We start from the raw sequence: 12507 nt of genomic DNA, 5'->3' as shown, positions 1-12507 counted from the left end.
GTGAAGACATACCCAAAAATCCTAAAGTCCCCACCTGAATTTCCTGCTTGCTAGGACTCTCACAGCAGCCCCAGTGGAGACACATAGGAGCAATGAGAGTCTGGCCATGACACCCATGGTGGCAGCAGCAAGAGCAGGACAATAGGCAGGAACCAGAAGTATCACTGTCAGAGGCCCTATCACAGGGCTTCAGTTAAGTGCCAGTGGCAAGACCAGGGGCCGATGTAACGCTCCTCTGTCAGCTTGCAGAGAATGTCTCTTCACCCTCACTTATGCGCTAACAGATGCAATCATTGCCAAGCTGCTGACAGGTGCTCTCTGCTAGCAAACTGCAGTATTAGATTTCAGCATGAGCATGCACACCTACACACTCTTACAAAACACCCAACTTGAAATTCTCAGAGAGATGTAACCTAAGTAATTAAACATTGTCCAGAGATTACTTCATATTGGATGGGAGCCACATCATGGAGTGGGGCCTGTGACAGTGCTGAGAACCAGCAGCTGAACCAGCACCCTGTAAGCCCAATTAATTTTCCCATAGAAGGGCCTGACTGAGGGAAGCTGGGGCTAATTATTAGATCAGTCTGAGCTGGGAGAGCTAACAGGCTAGTTAACCCATTAACTGAAAAAGCAGAAAGGCACACAGGAAGAAAGTGCAAAGGGGGAATGAATGAGAAGGAGAGGCTAGTAGGACCGGGGTAGTGAGAGATCTCTGCATGGAGAGATGTCGTGACTCTGGCAAAATGGGATAATGTTTGTATGTCACTGTAAACAGAGCTGCTGTGGAGGACCGTAAAGAGGTGGTGGGTGAGATAAATTACACATCAGTGTTTACAAACCGGAGATGTTAAGGCCATTTGTGTGAGAAGACAGCAGTGGAGAGCCGTGCCCTGTCACAGGGCCTAAATCCCAAGTCAGGATTTTTGGTGATCGGTACATAGGTCAAGAAAGCGTAAAAGCTCCTGACCAAACCAACAATGGTGATCGCACCTGCATGAGCTAATGGAAGTTCAGGGTACAAGCGGGAAATTTTGTCCAAGTGGAAATGGAGAGAATAGTTAATGGACAGGTAACAGTGCAAAACTGGCAGTCCAGGAAGGCTGAATATTGGTCAAAAAGAAAACAGCAGAAGCAAATACACTCAGCTGGGAAGGTGACTAGCTCCTATATTGAACACAAAGCAGATTAAAAATTACAAAAGTTATCCAAAAATTGGTAGTCTTCTATTGGCTCTCCAACCTGTAGGCACACTTGCATTAGCTGCTAAAGCTCACTATCCAAGGAGAAAGGTAAGTCATAGCACTGAGAGATGCTAAAGTAGTGGATGGTGATTAAGGCAGTGTAGAATATATTGTCTATAAGTTCTAATTAAAACACAATGGTTATGTAGCTATTTACCATATTTTTTGTTGTAATATCATGTGGCTCTATGGAAAAGTTGGTAAGGTTTTTTTTGTTTTTTTTTTTTGCTAAGGTTGAAAAGTCAAGCACTCAACAATTAGGAACTTCCAGAATTAAGGTTACCTATACGATCTCTATTTGGCCTCTTTGTGTATATGCATTATGATAGTCTTCAGTCACTTGATCACATAGTGTTGTTTTCATAGGACACCTGCCACACTCAGCACAGAGGATGGATTGGGCTCACTGAACAAGCAGCTGTTCAGTTTTTTGTTTTCTTCTCAATGCATGGCTCAGTGCTTTATTCAAACCCTGCTTGGAATGCAGAATTATTAATTTTCTCATGGGCTTTTCTAGGGTGCTCATCACTATCATATCTGAGAGTTTCATGTGCATTAACTAATTTAGCTTCACAACTCTCCTGTGAGATGGCAGGTGGAGGGGGTGCTCCTCATTTTACCGGTGGGAAACTGAGACACAGAAAGATTAAGGTTAAAAGTGTCCACTAATTTGGATACCCAATTTGAGATGCCTATAGCCTGATTTTTCAGAGTACTTAGCATTATTATTATTATAAATCTGCCTCTGACTTCCTTCCCCTTATTCCCATAAGAATCTCTAAGACCATGAGTAGAGGATATTTGGGCTAGATCCATAAAAAGACTTAGGAGAACAAGTCCAATATTGAGAGACAACCAAGATCCTCAAAACCCCCACTCAGCTGCTCCCTAACTCTTTAGGCACCGAAATTTCTGCCAGCAGGCATGTGCTCAGTCTAGATGCCTGGATGCCTAAGTCCCAGTGGAATCCTCAAATGAGGTGTTCCCCCACCTGCAGAGCCCACACTGTAGGCGCTCACCAACCACTCCTAAATTCATATGCCGCTGCCACCAGTCCCTTTATAACTTTTAGTTAAGTGACTAGGACACCCACCCAGGATCTGAGAGACCCAAATTCATTCCCACCTCTGCCTAATGAGAAGAGGTTTGAGTTTGGTCTTCCCATCCCTGCACGGTGCCCTACTCACTGGGGTAAGCGGTATTCTGGGCTAGGTTGGTTTCAATCTCTCCTGTTGAAGCTGTTCTACTGTGTATAAATAATTAAATATGTATTGGGCCAGCAAAAGAGTGAGAATGACTCTCTAGCCCAGTGGTTAGGCACTGGGATGTCAGAAACGCAGGATCCAGTCCTTCCACTCCAGTGCTATGCATTTCTCTCCGGCCTTGACAAATGCAGTCTTGTCCCACTCATATCCATTCAGAATGCCACTCCAAAGTAATTTTCCTAGCCCGATGCTTTGACCGTGTCACTCCTCTCTTTGAATCCTTCCACTGGATCCACCTTCTCTGTCGTATCAGAAGCAAAAGTTGCTTTGTCTTCACTTTCAAGGCCCTTCATTGCCAATCCCCACCCTACCTCTCATCTGCTCATGTCATCAATGCTCACCTCCCATTAGCCCATGATGCCAGCTTCTATTGCCAACTTGTTAAATTTTCAAACAAACACCTTTATGCTTTCTCCCAAGCTGCCCCTAACACTTGGGAGGTGCTCCCTGTAAATATCTGCAAAGCAACCTCATGGTCAACTTTCAAATCACTCCTCAAAACTCTCCTTGCATTGATGCCTACAAAAACTTAATAATGGTTGGGCAGCTGGTGTGCAGAGACCACTGCCGATTATGCTGACTAATATTTTCTCATTGTTTTCTTGTGCTTCCCTGGCTGTCTGTATCCATCTGTTGTCTCTTGTCTTATACTTAGATTGTGAGCTCTGTGTTTGTACAGCTCCTGGTACAATGGGATCCTGGACCATGACTAGGGCTCCTAGTCATGGAACATGGTGTTCCAAATGTCAGTATGGAAATGCAGTAGCATTTGCTGATAATGCCTGTTACTTGTATTTTATCTGCATGTAAAAAACTCTTCTCAAAATAATTAAAATAGTTAACATTTACACCACACTGTACATATTTCAATCCTTATACAGCATAAACTAACTAATCCTCAGCACCTCTATGAAGTCAGTATTTAAATATTATTCTAATTTTTCAGATAGAATATGAAACAGAGATCGATGGGTCGCCCTTGGCTACAGAGTGAGTCAGCAGCTGAGCTGGGATTAGACCTCAGACGTGTCCTTGATTAGTCAATTATTCCCATCACTAAGTCATTTCAGCCTCATTTTTAATTCTTGTCTAACTGGTCTCATTAAAAATCCTTTTGAACCAGGTATTACTTGGGCAATCCCCAAACTAATCTGCTTGCTGCTGTAGTTTCCCACTTGTGGACAGCTCAGTCACAAGGGCAAGGGTTTTTTTTAAGCACATATTTGTGTCTCTTCCTCTGGCCATATCTTGTGATTATTAGAAGCTGTCTTACAGTAGCACCTAGAGACCCTAATTGATATCAAGGCCCCCTTAGGCCAGGCACTGTACAAACACATGTAAAAGCTTACATTCTAAATAGACATGACAAAGGAAGTATTATTATCCACGATTTACAGAGGGGGAACTGAGGCATCGAGAGATCAGTTGACTTGCTAGGTCTTATATACTTTCCAAGGAACTGGTCTGTATGTAAACCCCATATGATCTCAGGAGAATCAGTCCTGTGGTATATAGAACTATCTGGGACAAAAGTTCCAAGAAGTCTCTTGATTATTATGAGTGAATGATTGAAGTGGTTCCTGGCTCCTAGGCAGTTGATTCCAAGGGATCTTCTCCAAAATCCTTCCTGTCCCACAAGTAAAGGAAGAGAGAAGGCAGAAGATTCTGGAAGTGAATTGCTGACTAAGTGATGTAGGGTGGAGGGGTTTGTTTTTGTGGAACATTGGTACACCTTCTAGGGAGAGGGGGCTGTATAGTTTGGATGGTGTCCACCTCAGCAGAAGGGGAACCTATCTCCTCAAGGACAGACTGGCTAGAATATCAGGAGGGTGTTAAACTAATAATAATAGGGGAGGGTAAAAATAAGGAAGATATGAGCACTGATTTAGCACAAACTCAAGGTATTTAGAACAAAATTAATCAAGGAACCAAAGGACATGAAGAGAAGAAATTCTTTAATTGCCTAAACAGCAATATTGGGAGCCTGGCTAACAAACAAGAAGAATTGGAATTGCTGATTTATGAGCATAAATTCAGTCTAGTTGGTATTACTGAAACCTGGTGGGATGAGTCACGCTATTGGAATGTTAAAATCAATGGTTATAACTTATTCAGGAAAGATCAAGTGGGCAAAGTGGGAGAGGGAATGCACTCTGTCAAAATGGCATTACCTGTTTCCAAGTAACTGATAACTCAGAAAATAGTATCTTGAATGTTTATGGATCAATGTTCTAACACACAAAAAACAGAAGATAGGGTATTAGTTGTTGTCTGCTACAGACCACCAAATCGCACTAGGGAACAGGATGACTGATTACTTAGGCTATTTATAATGTGTAGGGAAAAAAGCTGCATGATCACGGGGGACTGCAATCTGACTGACATATGCTGGAGATCTCATGCTGCCAGTACGAAAACATCCTAGGAATTGCTAAATATTATATAGAGGACATTTTCCTAACTCAAAAAGTGTTGCATCTAACCCAGAGGAATTTTATATTAGACCTCCTCTTGACAGATAAAGAGGAACTGATCACAGAAATAAAAATTAATGGAAGCTTAAGTACAAGTGATCATGACTTGATCACATTTATAATGTGGAAAAGGAATAAAGTCCAGACCAATTATATATATACCAATTTCCACAAATCTGAGAACAATTATGAGCCAGATCAGCTGGGAGGAGGAAGTTAATGAGGAAAATGTGAATGATAAGTGGGAATTGTTTAAGAGCACTTTACTAGAAGCTCAAAAAGCCACAGTCCCACAGCAATAGTACAATGGGGTCCTGGCTCCATGACAGGTGCTACTACAATAATAATAAATAATAATAATAATTTGATTGTCTGATTATAGTCTGACAATATTCTGAACATGTATGATAGCCCAGACACTCTTCACTACTCCAAGTATCTGTGATAAACTGCACTTCTACTGTATGTGGGTAACAGTATAGTTATTTGTCCTCATGGAACTGGACTGTAGATAATATTCTCTGGAAATAATTTGTGTGCATGGGTCCATTTCACAACACACATATGGCCAAATTCACTGCTGCTTTAGTCATTCTGCTGATTTAATTGAGGTCAGATTCATCCTTGGAATTAAGTTACCTCACGAATGAATTACTGTTGTTGCTCATCTGTATTCTCAGTCATTCTAGAACTATGAGGAGCCCCAAAGGAACAGTAAAGGTACTCACAAAAGTCTCCCCGAGGAAGATTTCTCATTCGTATGATTCTTACGGTGAGCAAGTAGCAAAGTGATGCTTCCTTGGTAGAAAAATGACACATAAAATATACGTGTGAACATTATCATATGGAATGTTTTTATTTATTGTAATTTATAACAACGCATTAAAAGGAGCCCGACTGCTACTCATGGAGCCTATTTAAAATAACAAATTGGTCAAAAATAAGACCCACAAAACAAATCCCAGAAATCTCCACCCTTAACATAACTCAGTAATAGATGGAACTTTCCCCACCGTAACTCCATCCCCCATTTTACAAAAATCACTCCTATCAGACCCCAAACTCTTCAGCTTCCCAGGCAAGATGTAGAGCAGAGAAGAAAGGCAAACGAAAGAAATAACCAACAGATGAGGAACCTTAATTAGCCAACAATACAATTTTCCTATATTAATCATCTAAGACAATTTCTTGATTTAAATTGTCTCTCGTACCTAAAACATCCCAGCATGAGATATTGATTAAACAAAATCAGGGGTATTCTCTTTGGTTTTGTGTGATGGTTTAACAAAATCCTCTGATGTTTTAGAATCAAATTCAAGGCCCATTTAGAGGCTTCTACTTTTTATGCAGTTTTTTGATGTAAGAAGAAAAAATTAAAAAAAACTTTGGTTTGTTTGTTTCAAAAGGTAGAATTTTAATTTTGTCAGAACTAGTGGCCACCAATACAGACCACATGGTTAGTTTCTCTCCTATATTAGGTGAGTGGCAACTAATCATAGCAAATCTCTTTTTAGTGTAGGCCTGCCACTTAGGCCTCCTTTACTCTCAGCATGGTAAGGAATTCTTCACCATAGCAACTGTGGAAGTCCTAGTGTAGACTGGACGCTGGTGCTTTTCCCTCTGCGTGGTCTGGGCTTTCTCTATGACTGTGTGGGGTCCTGAGTAAGTCCAAAAAATGTCATTCTAAAAAGTCTTCCTGGGTTGTGTTTCCACAGCACCCAGATTCAGTTTAGAACCTCAACTTCTCTTGCTTTCTGCCAATAAACCATCAGAAAGGGAAAATCTCAAAGCCAAAGTCTTGCAGGGTATGTCTACACAGCCCACAGCAGCGAGTCTCAGAGCCAAGATCAACAATCCGGGCTCACGGGCTTGCTATACGGCACTAAAAACACCTGTGTAGATGTTGCAGCTCGGTCGGAGCTCAGGCTCTGAAGCCCATCCCACTCCCTAGGCTTCAGAGCCTGAGCTCCAGCCCGAGCCTGAATGTCTACATAGCTGTTTTTAGAACTGTAGTGCGATCCCAAGTCTGTCAATCCGGGCTTTGAACAGACTGCTGCTCACTATGTAGACATACCCTCCGAGAGCAAGGCAGCTCCAGGAAGCCTTTCCATCTCCCTCCTAGTACTTCTTCAAAGGAGGGAGAGATATGCAGTGATCTTCCCTATTCATCCTACCCTGAGATATAGGAATCACTTTGAAGGGGGCTGGTAGTCCTTTAACAAGCCAGTCTCCAAGACAAGAGAAAATGAGATTTACTCTTTATAGGGGAGGGCAATTCGGAGAAATCTTGCTCCTTCGTTCCAAAATGCTGCATATGGTCCAGTCCTACCAGCAAACTGGCAGACATTAAAGTTACCCTGAACAAAATAGCATCTCCTGAAACCAGGAACCCTGGCCATTTGCACTATTAATGGAAATAGCAGTTCCTTCATGCTCCTAGGACTTTTACGGCACTGGAGGTTAACATTCCCTTTAAATAAAGCCTTAAACAAACAAACAAAACCCACACACACAAAAACTAACCTCCAACCCCCAAATGGAAGGAGCCCTTTGTAATAACTATGAGCTGGCCTCAGCTTAGATAGAAGCAACCATCTTCAACTCCTTCGCTGTGTTTTCTAGTGTTAGTGGCAAACATACAAGAAGGCAAAAATAGCTACTCAAGAGTTCTAAAGGAAGACAAAGAGGACCTTGGTTAATGTCCATTTCACACCCCTAATGAGATTTCACATGACTTCATAAAACTTTCTGATAATGCATCAGACAGAAAAGACAAGTGGGATTTCTTCTGTAAATGGTCACACTTCTTATATATCCAGTGCCACAGACCTGGGCATGCTTTCCTAAAACAAATACAATCACTACCGTGCTACAACAGGCAGTAATTGACTGCCTCCACCATACCCAAAAATCAGGCAAACGTTTGTGCATATACATGAACCTTTCATTGTATTATGCTCTGTAGTTGGATGAGCTTTGCACCATTTTACTTGGCTTATGCCTTGGGCTAAATATTTGTTATTAACACAGGAAGTTTCACAATACCTCTGTCAGGTAAGCATTTTCATCATATTACAGATGGGCAGCTGAGTCACACAGACATAAAATGACTTGCCCAAGGTCACACAGGAAGTCTGAGGCAGAGACAGGGAATAGAATCCAGATCTCCCAGCACACAAGCCTGTGCCTTAACCAACCCTCCTTCATCGTTTACTATGGAAAAGTGAACATGTTTGACCTTGTTTCATACCAATGTGAACACTGGGACTTCAGAATTTCAATTCAAGGATTCAGTGCTGCCAACTCCTGCAATTTTACTTCAAGCCTCACCATATTTGGTGTTTATCCGAAAGCCCCAGCTTCTGGAGTTATGTGACTATATAAGACTCTCTGCTTTCATTTAAAAAAATAAGTTTATAGCTCTTATGGTGGCAGAAAAAAACTTGAAAATGTGAATTCAAACAGTTCAATAGCCAGAGACAAATAACCGCCCTCCCCCCCCAATGTATTACTTTAAAAAAATCTCATGATTGCTAAATGCTTGGGGATGGCAATTCTGAGCATTACTAAAGTTGCTACATTTAGATGAGGCTGTGAGAAGAGCAGCGGAGAGCTGAAGTGATGGGGATGAGCCTACCTTATCTCAGGCCTTGTACTGAATACACACAGTTTTCCTACTGCTTTAAGTGTATCTGTTCAGAAGCTTAAGCTATACAATTCTAAGCATCTTTGTATCCCTGAATCTGCATCCACACTAGGGGTTGTACCACTTTAATTTTGTCTGTTGCAAAACAAAAGGATGTTTCAAAACAGATATAGTTAAAGCAATACAAAAACTGTTGTAAGACCAGGTTTTACATTCCTTATTAGTTGCTCTTCCTGCTATATTACATCCCCTTTTTAAGCGCCAGCATGCAAGATACACACCCACTGAATGCCAAATCAGTGCAAATTATACTATGTTCCCACTTACATCAATTTGCAGACCCAACAGGTGACTCGTCACCATTTTTCCACTCTCAGTTACACTTTTAAAATGAGAGGTCCCCTCCGCTGAAGCTGCCAGAGTACTTCTACTGATCGTGATTTACATATTTTTGGACAACTTATGAAATTATATAAACAAATATTTTATACCCTGTGGATTTAAGTGGAACTTGAACTTTTCTTGTACAGAAAAGAGGCCAATTTCCCCACATTTCCCATGAGTCATATTCCTGAGTCCCATTTTATTATAGACACCATTAGTGAACTTGAGATAGCTTTTCATTTAAATCCACCCAGTTTTGCTTTGAGGCAACAGCTGTATATAATGCATAGCCAGCAGTAAGCAATCCAGGAATGGATAGAAATATTTGCATTGATATTTCTAATGTATAATAAACACAAATGTAGATCTAGAACTGATTCCCAAGCAATCCTGCAGGCACCACCGGCTTTCTTCCCATAGAAGCCTTTTATTGTGATGACTTTCCATCCAGCAGAGCTTGAAGGAACATTTGTTTTGGAAATTGGGGTTTATCATTAAAAAAAACAAAGGACTTTCAACAATTGTGTTATGAATGTGAGACACTAGGCCACATTCTCCTTTCACTTTGGTATAAATGAGTAGTAACTCGATTAAAGTCAGTGCAGATATGCTGGTGTAAAAATGATATAAGTGAACCAAGAATCAGGCCCACTGTCTATGATATCAAGTATCAGGGGGTAGCAGTGTTAGTCTGAAGAAGTGAGGTTTTTTACCCACGAAAGCTTATGCCCAAATAAATCTGTTAGTCTTTAAGGTGCCACCAGACTCCTTATTGTTTTTGTGGATACAGACTAACACGACTACCCCCTGATACTTGACACCATGCAAGGAACTAAATTTAGCCATATGGAGTGGAAATCCATCAACCTCAACATGCATCTGAAGAAGTGATGTTTTTTACCCACGAAAGCTTATGCCCAAATAAATCGGTTAGTCTTTAAGGTGCCACCGGACTCCTTGTTGTTTTTGTCTATGATAGTTACTCCTGGGGGAATTCTGCACCGCTGCGCATGTGCAGAATTCATGTCCCCTGCAGATTTCTTTGCTTCCCCACAGAAAAATGGCTTTCTGACATGGAAGCAAAGGGAAGCCATAAGAGTGGTCATGCAACCCTCCCCAGCAGTATGTTTTGGGTGCCCAGGGCAGCTGACAGAGAGGTAAATCACTGTGGGGCAGGGGCTGGGGCTGGGGAAGACCTAGCTGGTGGCTCCTACCCTGCACCGGGCTCAGCTGCTAGTCCCGGCTGGGCTGGGGAAGACAGGATTTCCTCTTCCCCTGCACGGCATCCAGGGCGAGGTCAGACCCACCCCCAGATTTCTCCCCAGGTTGCAGGAAGCTCTGCAAATTACCCCCTCCCCTACTTCCTGCACCCATCACTCCTCAGCTGCAGGGGAAGGGATCACTGTACAGGGATCTGCTCCCAATCTGAATAATACCTGTGCATCCAGACCCCCTCATACCCAGACCCTCCCGCCGAGCCTCACTCCCCGTACCCAGAACCTCCCCTACCGAGCCCCACTCCCCGGCACCTGCACCACCCCAATGAGCCTCCCACACCCAGATCTCCACCCCACTGAGCCCCACTCTCCCTGCATCTGGATCCCTCCACTGAACCCCCTATACCCAGACCCTCCTGCTGAGCTCTATCCCCCCCTTACCCAGAGCTGCCCCGCTAAGCCCCAACCACTGTCACCTTGACCCCCCCTGCAGAGTCCCATTACCATTGCACCCAGAAACCCCCAACAAGCCCCTGTGCATCCAGATCCCCATACACACAGATCCCCCACTGAGCTGCCCACACCCAGGTTGCCCCACACAGAACCCTCTGAACCCACACCTGGATCCCTCCACACTAAGCTCTTCCACTCTTAGATCCTGCTGGGTTGAGCCTGCCTGCCCACACCTGGTGCACCAGGCATGGAGGGGCAGGGCCCTGGGGTGTTTCTGGGGCAGGCCCAGTCCTTGTGCTGTGTCAGGGTTGGGTGCAACCTCACCACTGAGTCCATGTCCCGGGAGGGAGCTGCAGAGTGATCTCCCACCTCTGTGCAGCCAGTGGCCTGTGTTCCCCAATGCCATGCTGGAGCCTCCACATGTATTTGACAAATAAAATTTACAGAATTTTGCAGAATTTTAAAATATTGTGCGCAGAATTTTTAATTTTTTTGGCACAGAATGCCCTCAGGAGTAATGATAGTAAATAATATACAATGGTGAGTCCACCTAAATGAATCCCTTTGAAAGGAATGAAGCTATGAAATGAATATATGTTGCCTGTTACAAACCAAACAGAGAGAGAAATATAGCACAAAACAATAATGGGATTCAGACAGGGCTTAATTTATAATGAAAGAGATGCTGGAGATCAAGCAATTAGGTGCCAGGGCGCAAGCAATTTTTTTACACTCATAACTAGTGCAGCAAGCCCAGATGTGTCAGGGTATGAACTGCCAAGACTAGAGGTGCTGGGGCTCGGCCCTGGCAAGCCCTGGCACAAATTAAGCTCTGGATTCAGATGATTAACATAAGAAAATTTCAACATGGAACCTAGTATCACTAAATATTCAACCCTTTGATAACCAGTAAATTCATTCCAAAACTCCTGCCCCCACTCACCCGCCAAAAAATCAATAAACTTATTTATTCTCCCCAAAATGTTGTCTATTTTATGGTACCTTATAGTCAGCATCCCACTGTACTGCCCGCTGCTTCATCCATTTAGTTCCTACATTTCCCAATGGGTCTGTTTTGCTGTTTAAGTCCTGAGAGGGGGGGAAAAAGAAAGAATGGGCAAGTGGTAATATTTGAAAATATTTTTCCAATTTCATATTATAAATTCATAATTGCAGCACCATATTTTGACTTCAAAGTGTGGAGCTGTTGCTTATTCACTCCCAGTGTGGCACAATGGTGTGCTAAGCAGCAGGTCAGTCTGTACTTCCTTTTTGTTTTTATTGACAAGGCTTTGGGTAAAATGAAAAAAATATGGAAGTGTCAATCATTTCTATAAGATATGGTAAGGGTGCTAACTCCTCAAAACTGTAGATGTCAGAGGAACTGCAACCCTGACTGATAAGGCAGGACTGAAACTCCATGCACTCGGTTGTGCCATTCTGGATCAGGGTCTCAGCAAATCTTATTTGGTTTTATTTATTTTTTCGTACCTTATGGAAGCCAGCAGGTGATTCCATTGTGGTCTCTGCTACATTCAAGTCAGGCGCTGTCAATGGTACTGGAGTACTAGGTTCCACAGCTGGCAATGACTCCTGAAACATATGTGCAGACTTGAAAACAGCCAGAGTTGCTGAGCAGGTGCTGAATACACATTGACACAGAGCCCTACCCCTCTGTGATTCTCTTAACAGAAAGAATCCCCGCCCACTTTCCTCACAATAAGAGCAAGTCTGTTGCAAGAGTGGGATATTCTTTTGCAGCTGAAGTGATGGAGGAACAGGATATGCAGAGGCCAAAGGGGCACATGCTTTGCTTTTAGGCAT

The 12507-nt window shown here is 42.8% G+C and overlaps 1 protein-coding gene across 1 annotated transcript in view; it reads right to left on the bottom strand.

The window, feature by feature from the left end:
• LOC112104898 (cytosolic phospholipase A2 epsilon-like) overlaps positions 1–12285 on the bottom strand; it is a 53550-nt gene extending 41265 nt beyond the window's left edge. The window contains exons 1-3 of the mRNA XM_026651253.1: positions 12175–12285; positions 11684–11772; positions 5712–5797 (exon numbers count right to left, since the gene is read on the bottom strand). Coding sequence (XP_026507038.1) covers positions 5712–5797; positions 11684–11772; positions 12175–12285 — 286 coding nt within the window. The remainder of the gene's footprint in view (positions 1–5711; positions 5798–11683; positions 11773–12174) is intronic.
• Positions 12286–12507: the final 222 nt, after the last annotated feature.

This window comes from Terrapene carolina, unplaced genomic scaffold (assembly GCF_002925995.2).
Source record: "Terrapene carolina triunguis isolate 2854851 unplaced genomic scaffold, T_m_triunguis-2.0 Scaffold96, whole genome shotgun sequence".
NCBI lineage: Eukaryota > Metazoa > Chordata > Testudines > Emydidae > Terrapene > Terrapene triunguis.
The sequence above is the reverse complement of the archived record's forward strand: the minus strand, read 5'-3'. Positions and strand labels throughout refer to the sequence as shown.